Source organism: Gadus morhua, chromosome 2, assembly GCF_902167405.1.
Source record: "Gadus morhua chromosome 2, gadMor3.0, whole genome shotgun sequence".
NCBI lineage: Eukaryota > Metazoa > Chordata > Actinopteri > Gadiformes > Gadidae > Gadus > Gadus morhua.
Window position 1 is genome coordinate 11,296,182 of NC_044049.1, and position 15,696 is coordinate 11,311,877.

The 15,696-nt window shown below is 44.9% G+C and overlaps 1 protein-coding gene across 1 annotated transcript in view; it reads right to left on the reverse strand.

Annotated features, from left to right (window-relative positions):
- llgl1 (LLGL scribble cell polarity complex component 1) overlaps positions 1 to 14,829 on the reverse strand; it is a 34,431-nt gene extending 19,602 nt beyond the window's left edge. Inside the window, exons 1-5 of the mRNA XM_030338919.1 lie at positions 14,531 to 14,829; positions 12,292 to 12,389; positions 2,216 to 2,297; positions 1,761 to 1,921; positions 1,175 to 1,321 (exon numbers count right to left, since the gene is read on the reverse strand). Of these exons, the coding sequence (XP_030194779.1) occupies positions 1,175 to 1,321; positions 1,761 to 1,921; positions 2,216 to 2,297; positions 12,292 to 12,389; positions 14,531 to 14,611 (569 nt within the window). The 5' untranslated portion in view covers positions 14,612 to 14,829. The remainder of the gene's footprint in view (positions 1 to 1,174; positions 1,322 to 1,760; positions 1,922 to 2,215; positions 2,298 to 12,291; positions 12,390 to 14,530) is intronic.
- Positions 14,830 to 15,696: the final 867 nt, after the last annotated feature.

The following is a 15,696-nucleotide window of genomic DNA, read 5'->3' on the forward strand; positions in this document are numbered from 1 at the left end:
CGTCATATGAATGTATGCTGAAAGCATGCGGCTGTGTGTACTTCTTTGTGGGAATGAGATCCGTTTACTTTCAGGCTTCTACTCCAGACCAATTTAAAAGACGACCTGATGGCTCTGTAAGTCACGGCTCTTAATGACTGCAGGAAACCTTGCACGACTGACACCTGGAAATGGACCACCTGGTGGTGATGTTTCTGCCTAGATTGTATTTGTATTCCACAACAATGCAAGAGAGGCATTTCCGATGCGGTGCTATGCCGTCCCCAAGAATGCTTGTTTGTTTTTAGAGTCATCTCACAGCCTCTTCTGGTCCTTCAACTCACATGTACCCAGCTGACCCCTAGTGCCCCATTAACCTCCAAGTGCGTGTGTGGGTGTGTTGACATGCCCAGCAGGAGCTCTGACACAGGGTTAGCACGGTGTTCCATCCTAAGAAAGGACATGAAGTGTGGAAGATTGAGGGAGTGACTGTAAAAACTGTTCAACAGCACCTCTCTCGCTACTTATGATCCTCATGCCATACGCTGACGATATTTTAATGAATTATCACTAGTAATTTCGGCATGAAACATTGGAAATGAGTAACTGTCAACACAAGTCGTAAAGCTGTGGAAGCAAAAGTATAAACAGCGCTAGGTATCTTAAAAAGTTTCTCCCGTCACTTAATGTGCTGGATCTATACTACATGTACATCCAGATGTCCCATATCCACAATACTGCCTCAACCAGATGATCTGATCATCCAAACATATGTTACTATTGTTAGTGCTACTTTGCCATTGTATGTTATTTTATCATTGACCAGTTAAAGAGTATTTAAACCCATAAAAAGATGGTCCGTTGGGGTAAATAGTGTTGGTGAACATTTCCGTGTACTTTTTTTAAGCTCAAATGACAATCAGCTCTCCATTGCCTACACACTCCAGCTCAAGAGAATTTGACAAGAGAACACCTCTTGCACTCGCTCCTATGCAACCCAATGGGTCAGTTTTTCCTAAACATTTACGACTGTCACCGATCACATTTTTGGAAACTAATAAGCATGTTCCCTAAAACAGGGTTTACTTAGCCTTTATACAGCACTAGGTTAATGTTTGCAATTCTCTCCCATTGTCGTATACTTCCATCGATGGAAGTATCGAAGAAGAAACATGGCCAGCACGTGCTCACTCACCTCTGTATGACCTGGTCTTGGAGAAGTGATTGGTTCTCCCTCAGCGACAGGCGTGGCAAATCCAGGAAGTGGACGCCCCCTCCCTCGGTCCCGACACAGAGCAGGTCACATGACCCCAGGAGGAGGAGGACGGTGACCCGTGAGGTGCTGCAGGGACAAGAGACAGCAGCTTAAACACCCAGCGAGGAGTAGTGAACCCCGTCAAGTAGTGCAAGGACAAGGGACAGCAGCTTGTTTAACAAGCACAGAGTTATGGACCTGTGAGGTAGTTCCAGGACAAGAGACAGCAACCCGTGTGATAAGACAGAGCTTCGATTCACATTTTTTCAGTCACATGGGAGGTCATTTAATGCCCTCTTAGCATCTTACATGCAACATAAAAAATGGACATAACATGTGGTGTGTAATTGCAATGTGGTCTATGCCAGACAAACGACCTGGTGAAGGCTGAAAATGTTGTACGTTTATATTGGAGCTGGAAGTTTATATTGGAGCTGGAATCAAAACATCACAAAGCAGACATGAACAAACAACAGACGAACGAGAAGGTCAGAAATGTCAGGGAGATCCTCAGATAAAAATGCACCTGCAGTTCTCGATGCCGGGCCTCCCTGGGAGGCAGTAACTACGCACTTCCTGGAGCCCCACCGTTGGCTCCCGTCTGGCTCCGCCCACTTCCCTGGGAGCCCCGCCCACCAGCTCCCACAGATGGATGGAGTTGTCGTCGAGCAGTGACAGAAGCCGGCCCTATTGGTTGGGAGGCGGAGGGAAGAGGAGGGGTCAATCTTGGCCTGCTAGGGGCATTGTAGGTACGATTTAAGAACTATTCTTCTATAATGTATGAGCCAATTTAGATTTTAGACCACTCTACATCTTGCCTGTCAATCACTGGTGCATTAAGTGCAACACAGAGCAGCGATGTGAGGGACTCAAGGGAATAATTCTCTCTCCATTTATAATTCTTGAATCTTACCTACAGCAAATTTAGCAGCATGACGTAAATATTTAAAACAACAGATAGTGCATCATCCCCCAGCTCACCTGAGCGGGCAGGAATTGGATCTGGGTGACAGCGGCGGTGTCTTTGTGCAGCCCTGTGAACTCCACGCCAGGAGCGCCATATCTGGAGCGGAGGGGGAGTCAAGGAGAAACTACACAGGGAGGGAGAACCGAACCCAGCCATGGACGCCACCAGCACACAACTACCTTAGTACACACCTACTATGGTACACAACCAGCTCTCAGCAAGACTTGAAGTGCTGTCGCGCACTGCAGTGTCGGACTGCATTAAAGTGGACAAAAAGGTATAATAGGATATTATTTTTGAAACAAGGATCCCAAGAAGACATACTGGAGAGACATACGGAGATTGAGAGGAATAGAGAGAGTGAGAGTGAATGAGATGCAGCAGTGTGGTCATCTAAATGCAGTAAAATCTTTGGAGCCATGTTGCTATGGGTGCCATAATAGAGGAGTTAGCAAGCTAACGGCAAGTTCGCTGCAATTACAAACCTCAGATGACGCAGAGACAGCCCAGTGTGTGCTTATGTGCACAGGTTACATAGCTATCTCAACAGGAACCACCCTATGTTAGCTCAGTAAATTAAGCAGGGCTGTTAAAAGTAGATACACTCCTACACAAGCCAGGCTAAATTAGGCTAAACTTTAAAATTCACAGAGGTTTCCCTCCCCACACCCACACACAATATATAATATCCTGAAGGCATCTTAATTAAAAATGCATAAACTGAGGGCAATTTAAAGTTTTGTGTGTGCGTGCGTGCGTGCGTGTTCCCCCACCACCAGTTCCGTATGCAGGATTTTATCGGTCTCTGTTCTGATTCCCGACATTCTCGCTCTGCCTCTCTAGGGTCTTGTGAAGTGCACTACTGGCATTCCAAACATTCACCTCCTCTCTTCAGGGGTCTTCATATTTACGTGCAAGTGTGTTTGTCTTTCAGAAGCCCGTTTACTCATGGAACACGAGTGTTGGAGCCATTTGATTTGAAGATTTAAAAGAGTCACACTTATGTTGTTTTGGTCAATGATGCAATCACTGCGTGTCCCGTGCCTTAATAACGCGGGCGCGACACAGGAGACGCCGACAGAAATTGTTTTTCAGCTGCTCGGTACCAGGCCGTATCTATGGTAAATGGTCAACGTGAATGGTCAACATGGAACATCATAGCAGCCCAAGACACAGGTGTTAGAGGGAAAACAAAAACCAACACAATGTTGGGATCACCAACACCTAATCAAGAGCAGGAGACTGTATTAAAAAAGGCGCCTTCTTCAGTAGAGGGGTCCACACGAATGGCACAGACCCAATGGAGCGTCGCCGACAAAGTGGGTAGGAATGTTTTAAAGTTAAACTTTTAAACCACATGATCTTTGATTGATATTTTTCCATGTGGCCACGTCCTCTTCTCTGGGTAATTGCGTGCGTTTCTAAATCTACTACTCCCGTGACATGACTCAGGAGCATGTCAACACACCATCCCATCTCCTCTCATTTCCATCTACTTATGTCCAAACAGATGAATGGATTCAGACACAGGTTACGCAGGGAGGAGCAGGTCCGCCGCAGCCGGTGCGGATCAAACTCGCAACCGTCGGGCTGCAAGTGGAGAGGTTCCGGAGAGTGTGGCCTCCATCCTCTTTGATCCTCCCTGCAGCTCTGTGTTTCTGACGGAAACCGTGTAAACTGGCGGTGCATTGAAACCTGTGGTTCTAGCCAAGGTAATTGCAGCAGAGATCAGAAACAGAGCGTAGTCGACTCTTACCATAGCACATTGTAGCTAACTCTATGGCCCAACTGAAACAAAAAGGTAAAAAAAACACAAATAAAAATCAATAAAGAGAACAATGAAAGGTTAACCCCAGGCCAGACAGCCAAAGGCATCAATATGAATCTTATTGCTAGCGGATGTCATGACGAACAAGCAAATGGACATTTAAATAAAAAAAAATAGAAGAAAAAGTCATCCATGTCCTCACATATTCCCTGCCGTTCTTGAGTTTAAACTGCAAGTTAGTGGTGAATCTATAAGCAGAGTTTTCTGTACGTATATTCTACTACCGCCTACAGTGAATGTTCATGGTATCCAGTAATTCCATTTACTTTTCAAGGACAGACTACAGACGCCCCAAGTAACTCATTGGCATATAGAATGCTCCTAATGATGGTTGGGACTTGTACTAGATCAGACGATACAGATGCGATGTGAATACGGTTACTAAATTAATAGCAGTATAAATTTCCACTACGTACTTTTCCCTTCTAATACACTATTCTGTCTTTTCTAGCATGCTGCAGTGACTGGACTGGATGCCCGGACTCTCCTCATGGTTAACCGGCCAGCACCACATCATAAATTTAATATGATTTGCATGCATTTACCTGTATGTCAATTATGGCACCCATTGTACTCCTGACCATCCCTGGAAGAAGGGATCCCCTACTATGCGTTTCTTCAAGATTCCTTCCTTGCTAATTCAAGGGAGTTTTTTTCTTGCCCTTGTGTGGGCTTGGGTAAAGGGGTCGTCATAAAAAGTTGGTCTGTTAAGCCCTTTGAGACTGTAATGGTGATGAAGGCTTTTACAAATTAAATTGAATCATAAAAGATTCAAAGTAAGACCTGTCCCGCTGTGAAGTAAATTAGACAAAATGAAGCCCATGCCAATAGTCTCCTTTAATTACTTTCCTTGTCACTTCAGGTGCTGGTTTCTGTTGCAACCAAAACCATATACTCTCTTCATTGAATTTCCATAATTTTCATTCGATCGCTTTGGAGAATAATTAACTAACGTCTTCTCTTGTTTATCACAGGCCGCCTAGCAAACAGATGGGAAGGTATCCCAGCATGCTTTATAACAGGGACCTCACAGACAACAGGCGTTCCACTCTGTGACTATAAAGATATCAACAGACGGGGGACGCGTGGTCTCTTTTGACTCTGAGCCAAACGCTTCTGGGCTGGATGTCTGCAGTCGACACGTAGGCATCCTACAGGAAGACCTCCAACCCCTACATGCTCATCCTGCCGCTTTGAATAAAAGCTGCCGCTGAATGACTCCAGTCAATTCCAAGAGAGACTAAGTTGGGACAAAATCAGACAGATCGACCAATTGGGATGATAGAACGTGACCTGATGTAACCATAGGTAGACCTGTTTATCCACAGCCATTTCCAAATGAGGCCAAGAACCAACTGAGATCACGGTTTGCTCTAAAATGACCTGGCACTCAGGAAATGCCCTCGGCGACAGTTGCCACGGCCAAATATGGAAGAAAGGAAAGAGATGGCAAAGGGACATAATATTGGCAGGACAGAAGACGCTGATTATCCCGATAATCTGTGCATATCACACACACAGACACACACAGGTGATGGTCAATCCAATCTTTGTGATCTACCGACCATGAAGACAAACAACCTGCTGCTAATGACCACTTTAAAACACACATGGAGTCACTATAATGACCGCTAATGAGTGAAACACTCATTAACACACATACACAGGGGAGCAGTGTGTGATTGGTCAGCGATGCAGAGAGCCGTGTTGGGAAGGATAAAGCGATTTCACGGCCTGAATACGCATCAACAGACAACATTGTCACACACACACACACACTTATCTCCACAGACCAAACTCATCGAATAATCAATTCATGGCTTTATTGAACTGTGGGTGGATGGCACCAAGCTTCTTAACAAAAGTGATGTCTTGTGTCACATAATAAGTAACTCAACAATGCAACACAACTTCTGAGTGATTATCTCAAAGACACACACACACACACACACACACACACACACACACACACACACACACACACACACACACACACACACACACACACACACACACACACACACACACACACACACACACACACACGTGTCTTGGGTAATGGAGGCCTGTGACAGGGTTAGCTGAACCACTCCTCCCAGCCACTTGAGAAACAATGCTCTGCGGTTTGCATCTATCCCCCCCACCCCTCTTCTCCCCTTTTCTTTTGAGCCCTCACACCCATACACAAGCACACAGTCCGATTGGCTGCTTTGAAAAGGGAGAGATGAGGGACGGAGAGGGAATGAGACAGTTGGGTCAGATTGGGAATGAGAGAATGTTTGGTGAGATAAGGAGTGAGAGACTGTTGGGTGAGATAAGGAGTGAGAGAATGTTGGGTGAGATAAGGAGTGAGAGACTGTTGGGTGAGATAAGGAGTGAGAGACTGTTGGGTGAGATAAGGAGTGAGAGACTGTTGGGTGAGATAAGGAGTGAGGAGTGTTGGGTGAGATAAGGAGTGAGAGACTGTTGGGCGAGGTAAGGAGTGAGAGACTGTTGGGAGAGATAAGGAGTGAGAGACTGTTGGGAGAGATAAGGAGTGAGAGACTGTTGGGTGAAATAAGGAGTGAGAGACTGTTGGGTCAGATTGGGAATGAGAGAATGTTTGGTGAGATAAGGAGTGAGAGACTGTTGGGTGAGATAAGGAGTGAGAGACTGTTGGGCGAGGTAAGGAGTGAGAGACTGTTGGGCGAGGTAAGGAGTGAGAGACTGTTGGGCGAGGTAAGGAGTGAGAGACTGTTGGGCGAGACAAGGAGTGAGAGACTGTTGGGCGAGACAAGGAGTGAGAGACTGTTGGGAGAGATAAGGAGTGAGAGACTGTTGGGAGAGATAAGGAGTGAGAGACTGTTGGGAGAGATAAGGAGTGAGAGACTGTTGGGAGAGATAAGGAGTGAGAGACTGTTGGGAGAGATAAGGAGTGAGAGACTGTTGGGTGAAATAAGGAGTGAGAGACTGTTGGGTGAAATAAGGAGTGAGAGACTGTTGGGTGAGATAAGGAGTGAGAGACTGTTGGGTGAGATAAGGAGTGAGAGACTGTTGGGTGAGATAAGGAGTGAGAGACTGTTGGGTGAGATAAGGAGTGAGAGACTGTTGGGTGAGATAAGGAGTGAGAGACTGTTGGGCGAGGTAACGAGTGAGAGACTGTTGGGCGAGGTAAGGAGTGAGAGACTGTTGGGCGAGGTAAGGAGTGAGAGACTGTTGGGCGAGATAAGGAGTGAGAGACTGTTGGGAGAGATAAGGAGTGAGAGACTGTTGGGAGAGATAAGGAGTGAGAGACTGTTGGGAGAGATAAGGAGTGAGAGACTGTTGGGTGAGATAAGGAGTGAGAGACTGTTGGGTGAGATAAGGAGTGAGAGACTGTTGGGCGAGACAAGGAGTGAGAGACTGTTGGGAGAGATAAGGAGTGAGAGACTGTTGGGAGAGATAAGGAGTGAGAGACTGTTGGGAGAGATAAGGAGTGAGAGACTGTTGGGAGAGATAAGGAGTGAGAGACTGTTGGGAGAGATAAGGAGTGAGAGACTGTTGGGCGAGGTAAGGAGTGAGAGACTGTTGGGCGAGACAAGGAGTGAGAGACTGTTGGGCGAGACAAGGAGTGAGAGACTGTTGGGAGAGATAAGGAGTGAGAGACTGTTGGGAGAGATAAGGAGTGAGAGACTGTTGGGAGAGATAAGGAGTGAGAGACTGTTGGGTGAGATAAGGAGTGAGAGACTGTTGGGTGAAATAAGGAGTGAGAGACTGTTGGGTGAGATAAGGAGTGAGAGACTGTTGGGTGAGATAAAGGTTGAGAGACTGTTGGGTGATAAGGAGTGAGATACTGTTGGGTGAGATAAGGAGTGAGAGACTGTTGGGAGAGATAAGGAGTGAGAGACTGTTGGGAGAGATAAAGAGTGTGAGACTGTTGGGAGAGATAAGGAGTGAGAGACTGTTGGGTGAGATAAGGAGTGAGAGACTGTTGGGTGAGATAAACATTTGGGATGAGAGGGTTTGAGCCGAAGCTGGGCGAGAGCGAGTGAGTAAGAGACAATGTGGTAAGAGGGGGAGGGATACAGTGGCCCAATGCAAATAAGGAACTGATATAACCTACAAGAAACAAGGGAAAGGGGAAGAAAGGGAAAAGGGGACAGGCGGGAGGGATATACGCAGAAATGGAGTGTGATAGAGGGACACAAAGGGATGAGGAGTGTAGGAACACAGAGAAACACAGGGGGAAAAACAAACAGAATGGGTCCAGCAGGGAGAGACGTGATCGGGGAGAGTCGACAGAAAGAGGAATCAGCGACCGCTGGACCAGCTGGCTTCCATCAGACTGGCTGACCCGAAAACACACATACACCCCAAAACACACCTCTTTATTGGTGCGTCTGCATTTTGGTAGTGTGAACACACAGCTTGAATGCTGCACTTGGTATTACAACTCCTATTGTCCTCCTATAAACCCAATTTGAGTAACTATACCTTTCATGAGACAATAAGGAATATTTAAATTTCCATACAACAAGCAGGAGGTCTCCAGTAGAAAAAAAAAATAATACATTGGCTTGTCCCAACCAAAACAGGGGCAGCAGCATGACCAAGCAAACAAACGCATCCATCTTTTCCAGCTCACATGCCAGAGATAGAGAAAATACTAAGGACGGTTGTAACAATGGAAAAACACTGCAAGCCCTCCTCTGTGGTGGGCTAATTGACAACAGAAGAAGAGAGGCGACTCCTCAGAGTGGCCCATTGGCCTCTGGAGGAACCCAGAAAATATCTGGAAAGTTCTGGAGAGAGACATGCCACAGAGGTCTTCTCAGACCAAGAATAGGAGTATTTGGTAGGGTACATCTCAGTACAAAGTACCAATAAGTTATTTGTATTTTGATTATGCTAACCATAATGTCCCCAATGAAAACTGTGAAATCCCTCATTTTCATGCAGGGCTATTTGTTTTTCGTTCAAATGCTTTTTTGTACTAGAACAAAATAGAAACCATACAGAAAAGTGTCAAGTTTTAGGAATCCCCCTCCATTATTAAAGAAATATTTTCCCGCCCAGCTGTAGATCGTCCCCAGTGACAGGATGTGTCTTTGTTCCAAACTGTTTCACTACATTCACATGGTTTGATAAAGAGTGGAACAGGTTTTGGCTGCAGCACACGTTATTATGCTGGCCGGGCTGAGGCCATCCATTAACAGATGTGAGAGTTATTCTTTGCGTTGCAATGAGAGGTGGGCCATTCTAAGTATATTAAAGCTGGATTTATAGTTGTTTGCATCAAACACGGATGATCCGATAAAAAGATGATAATTTGCATTTGTATACATAAAGATCAGATAAATCGCATTCTTGAAGGTTGCCAAATATTCAGAAAACACGGCCCTTCACCCTAAAGGAGAAAACTCAGAAAACGCACCGAGAAACGACTGGCCAGAACAATGAAACACACACTGGCATGTTTATCCTTGCATTCGTGTCAATATTAGCGGTTCCGCGGTCGGCAGCAATGTAACAGGACGTCAAACAACATTTTAACGTGAATCAGCGCAAAGTGGCCGAGCATTCCAGCGACTTCAAACCGGCACCTGAATGAACACATAAATAAGTCGTCAGTTGAGAGAGGAGTGGATGTTGGGAAATGGGGTCACTAAGCATCTGAACAGCAGTGCAGGAGACACACTGCAGCTGGTTCGAGGTTCACACACAGAGCAAGTGTGTTTCTAGCAGTTATCCCTGTTCCATTTCAAAAACAAGATTGAGTAACAGCCCACCAGCCCCGTCTGCTCACAAGGGGCTCGTCCCATGTTCGCACACGCTTTTATGCTTCAGTTCAACAAGAAGGTGACGATTGCCATAGATGCTGGGCTGAGGAGTAGGTTACATTTCTGTCTCCCTCTTTATTTTTAAACCCCATTCAGTCTGCATACAGCCTCCGCATCCACAGCACTGGTTGTCTTGGAAACCGCCTCTGAAGCAGCCCTTCATTAAGACGAGACCTCGCAACAAAGCCCTTACTCACCAAGTGTGCACATACACACACACACACACACAGGGTTAACCCAGGGCAGTGCAACATGAATTCCACAACAGGAGCCTAACTCCCCTGGATCCAGGCCAGCCAGTCTCCCCCTCGACGCACACACTCTCCTTCCCCGTCCCAATCCTCACCGTGTGGTCAGAACAGAGGATCTCTGGGTGTAATATGACTCTGGGCTTCACAAACAGAAAGGCAAGCAAGAAAAAGTGTGAGTGTGTGCGTCTCTGGTCATTATGCACGCATACAAAACCAACGGTGAGAAAAGTGCAGATATGGCGCGCCTCTGGAATTTTAACAAAACACCTCAGGGGCAAAGCTTTGAGATCCACATCGTCCTTTTTGTGTGTCCAAAAGTTAGCAGCCATCCATGTTAAACATACGTTTAAAAATGGGTAAGGCTTTATTCATTGTAGCTTAGTGGTTGGACGGCTCTGCAAGGGACTCGTGTTTGTTCAACAACAGCACTGCATCTCATTGTCTATCTAGGTCTACATCTCTTCCGCCTTCTCTCTCTCGCTGTCCGTGTTCACGCACGTGTCTCCAGCCAGAGCCTGGTACCACCAACCTCCCTTACACAGAGAAGCTCTCAAAGCACCACACACACACACACACACACACACACACACACACACACACACACACACACACACACACACACACACACACACACACACACACACACACACACACACACACACACACACACACACACCTCCCCGTCAGCCTCTGAGAGTCTCTTACACACACAATGCATAGCACGGCTCCATCCTCTGGCCGCTGTCGCATTACAGCTAAAAATAACCCCAGGCAAGTATGGTACAACAAACGGTTAGTCAGCATTAACATTATTGTATGCTTGACGATTTCATCGATGATATGGAGGCTTACATCATTGGTTACGGCAGTACAGACCGGTGGCAACTGTACTGCATTACTGAACCTCCCTTTGCCAACGTGAAGCCAAAGCGATGACAGAGCAACCAGTCTATTTCGGTTTTAATACTTGTTTGACAGCAGGCTCAGTCAGAGAATGGCTTCTGGGCGGTATAGCCTACAAACGTAACTATAGAGTAATTTCACGCAACATTACTCAATGGAATTATCTGCAGCACATAAGCTGCTAGGGCACTAGATAAAAAATAGATAACAGGAATCGGGGTGTCGAGTTTTTGAATGAAAAAAAAACGAAAACAAACCCGTCACTCGCGTTTTATAGTCCGCTTGATTTGGCCGTGTGTTCTCAAATCTGTGTCTGGAAGTTCTGGCCGAAGCATCTGTGTTCGACTAATGTAGCGCATCTTCAGCAACTTAGAAGAATGTTTCCAGCTTGCGGCAAAGCGACAACAGATATGTGTTGGGATTGCTGGAGATGAGGGAAGAAATGACCCCCAGCTTGGCTCAATTACTCAATTTCCTTTTAATTAAAATGCTATCTTGAATCTCTAACACAATGTGTAGAGCACATTGATCGAATTACCAATACATAGCTACTGACGTTCTCAAAAACGATGAAACACAAAGAAGTGACCTACAAACACCGAGAGAAACAGAATGAGGGAGAGACTAAGAGAAACAGAAAGAGGTCTAGAAGAACAGACTGAAAACATTATAAAAACAGAGGTATTAAGAGAATGAAGAGATCTATAACAGACGGACCGAGAAAGAAACAGAGACAGACAGAGAGCAATGAGAAAGAAAAGGCTATCAGTTGGGTGCAGATCTGACGTGCATGGAGACAGAGACAGGGGTCTGAGCCCAGACAGACAGATTGGGGGAAGACTCTGGCCATCAGCCTCAACATGTCTACTCTTAACAGCCACTTGGGCACCGACCAAACAGCAAGCCAGTATTCGGACGGGATTGACAGTGTAGAATATCCAAACGTGCCTTGATGCTACATTACCGAAAGGAGACAGAGCCAAAAAAATTGTAAATGGTTCAGTTTCAAAAGATGGTGTCAGGGCTACCAAACAACAGTTTACCGTCACATTAGTCAGAGACGAGAATAAAAGACAGCAACAATAGTAGTTTCAGTTCAGAAGTTAACAAATACACATTTGTTTAAATCGATCTCCCGTAGCAATGGATGACAAAAGCACAAAAAGGGCAGGAGCTAAGGGGTGGGCTGTTACGATGTTGTCAAACGTTATTCCCATGCGTTTGACAACATCCTTAGACAATTGTTGCAGATTTTGTTATACATATCGGACTTCAAAAATAATTGCAAAATCGTATTTTGTGATGGATACATTTTGACAGCACCGGACTTGGTGCCTATGGCCATGATCTGCAGCCTTGGGTCAAACGCCAGGGAGCTCGGCTGGTGGGGGAAGCCATGCTCCACCGTCTGAAAGAGGGACGTAAAGAGAGAGACAGAGAGACCATTCAACGCCATAGAAACACAGGCAAATCACCAGAGGACGGAAAACGGCACACAATGAACTTTACGAGCCCTACTTAAAATCGTTAAATGTCATCTGATGTTATTTGATTTGTAAAACTTACATTTGAAAAACACGGGTAATGTCGTAAGCAGAGACAATGAAGGCCGGGGGGGGGGGGGGGAGCAATGGTTATTTTTAAACATTTTATTCTTTGTGTGTGTGCACGCATGTGGGCAAACCATGGAGTCCCCTGGAAATTGTGTGTTCTACTTCTGTAACACATCTAAATACCCTTGAATTTAATAACATGGAAAGTTCTCATCCAAACACTGAAGGAGATGTATGATGTCAATGCATTGTCAGTTTTATGCCAGCTTCTGCACGCATCTTGTTCACTTCAGGTAAAGCTTCTAAAGCTGCCATCTATCATTTGGCTACTGCATTGCCTTAATAGGCATGACAATTTCAACATTAATGTAAATACTTCCTATTTTTGTTCTTATTTTTAAGGCAACTTTCAACATTTCAAAATCACTCTAGAGTTTAGAGCTGGGATTGACTTCAAGGTCAACGGACTGCTTTGGAAGTTTGGACTATTAGGTCATGAGTTTGGTTCTTACAATTCTCACTATAATCCCCAGTAAACACTCATTCAAACAAGCGAGCACCCTGGAGAAATGGGTCTGAACTGTGGATTAAAGCTGCACTGGGTGAGAAACGAGACCCCAAAGATGTGTAGTATGTCACAGAGGTAAAAGTTCCCTTACTGGGGTCGCAGGAGCAGCAAGACAACGACACACAGGTTAGGTCAACAACAGGCACAGCTGCCCTCAAGAGAAACTGACCTACGCGACCCTTTTAGCAGCCGGTTTCGGTGTGCCTTGGCTTGACAGGGCGATGATTGTGTAATGTCCACTTTACTATTATTTTGTGTGTATGTGTGCGTGTTCCTTCCAAGAACTTATATATATATATAAAATAATTATGTAAATCTTCGGCTCCTTCATTTGACAGATGGAGCATAATTTCTAGGACACACCCAGTTTAAATTTTGTATTTGGCCTAGATGTGTCGTTTTAATAACAGTAGGCATATGCGTTAGTTGACAGACTCTGCATTACTCAAGAGTTCAATGCCATTGATTCAAGGCCATATGAGCTTTCCAAAGACCGAAGGGATCACCCCCCGCTGAAAGCACTGCAATAAATGCTACTTGATACATGTAGTTATCAATCAAACCCTTGCTCCGGACAAATGATGAAACTTTCAGGAGCAACCTACTTAAGGTGCACACCACTTTTGGAGACGGGACTAAACACAGCAGAGTAAAGCCATACGTCACTGACAAAGCATCCAAAGATGCATGCCCCTGGCCTACATAATGGAACTAGGGAAGAAATGGCAGTAGAGATAGTGGTTTAAAATCGAACCTATGCAGACATTGAGGGGGTTGTGCTCATCAACGTTCCAATACACAATAGCCTGCTACTGCTGTTCCGGGACACAGAACAGTTAGTGTAATCAACGAAATCAACAAGTGTCAAAAAGCATTTTGGTGCAATCAATTTTTAAATACTTGCAGCTGTCAAGAAAGGCTGTTTGTTTTGGGATGGGGTTTGTTCTGTTATTAACCAAATACGATTTAATAACTCCCGTTTCAAACTTCCACACAGTGTTCAAATCTTTTTGAAGCCCCTTCAACTAACATTATGTGGTAGCCATGGTGTTAATTCCGCATACCACCCATTACAAATTTGATAAGTGCAATGTCATAGAAAATACTTTTTGTTTATAATGCAAGGCCACAGATAGATACAAAGACGTAAAACAGTGAATAAATGAACTGACACCATCATAGATATGCGTCAAATATCAATGATGAAAATATTGCTTTTTGCTAATGGAAACATGAGGAAATATATGTTGCAGAGAATCTGCAGCGTTGTACAGTTTATTAAAGTGTTCTTATAAAACATTTGCTACGCTGGCTTCAGTTGTTTTTCGGGGTGGGGGGGGGGGGTATTGGATGGTTTCCACCGGGGCGCCCAGCCCAGTCTCGAATGCGTTGTAGTGCTGTAGCGGGTTGTATGTTCCGTTACTTTACCTTGTTGAAGGCAAACAGCTCCTGCTTGATCTTCTCTCTCTGCGGGTCGTTTCCCTGCCGGCGAAACCTGAACTTCATCATCTTGTAGCCGGGGACTCGAGGGGGAGATAGAGAAAACACAGCTGGAGCGTAGTTACGAATCCCGTTTGCAGTTGAAGCAGCGCCACTCAGACAATGCTATCAAACTAGCCCATGCAGCCAGAGCTGGCCGACTGCGTTGCGTTTTAATATGCTGCTATCCTGCAGGGCTGCGGCGCTGCTTTCCCCCCCCGTCTCTCTGCACTGTTTGGGTCGTGGGTTTGACCACTACCCCGAGTTCACACGAACCCCGAACCTGCTGGCCAATGAGAACGGAGCAATCTGTGACTAATTATTCGGACCCGCCCACACATCCCAGCATTGTGGAATGCGGTTCTCGATTCATTGCGTGGAGGCCACCGTCACTGTGGTGTGCGGAGACGAGCGGTCGGTATTTATCAGTTGATTGTAGAAACGCCGCCCGACTGCCTTTTTATAAAAAGTAAAAAGACATTGCTTCATTGTTTGAGTTTCATCAGCCGCCAAGACAACGAACAAATTTAAAAACTTAAACCAGCTTCAAGAACGTAGTTCAAATTAAACGGTTGATAACACACATGGGTTTTAGAATATAAAATAATGCACATTGACTGTATATGTAAAATAAACATTTTATTGTCAGTTGTCAATAACCAATAACATATTTGCATACAATACATTTGATAAGACAATCTTATTGTAATTCAAACTAGTGCAAAAAGCGCAATTTTACAAAGTTTTTAGGAGCCCTTAAAAAACTTAAATTGCAGACATTGATATTGTGTACATGACATTTGATGCCAGAGACTAGCATCAATGGCATCATGTTATGATTTAACAAATATGATCATTTTAATACAAATCAATATAATTTGAAACAGATTGACATAATAAAGAGCTGTGCGCTCTGCACATGTTCATATGTCCAGCTGAATAATATAAAGGCCCAGGGATAAATTTGCCTTAGAGAATGAATAAAAACCATAGTTGACTGCACACCCCTCTTTGTAATATTTATATGACAGGAAATCAATAAGGCAACTGTATGAAGACATGGTTGAAAGTATATACAGTATCTAAAAAATATACATTTCTTTGCAGCAGAGGTA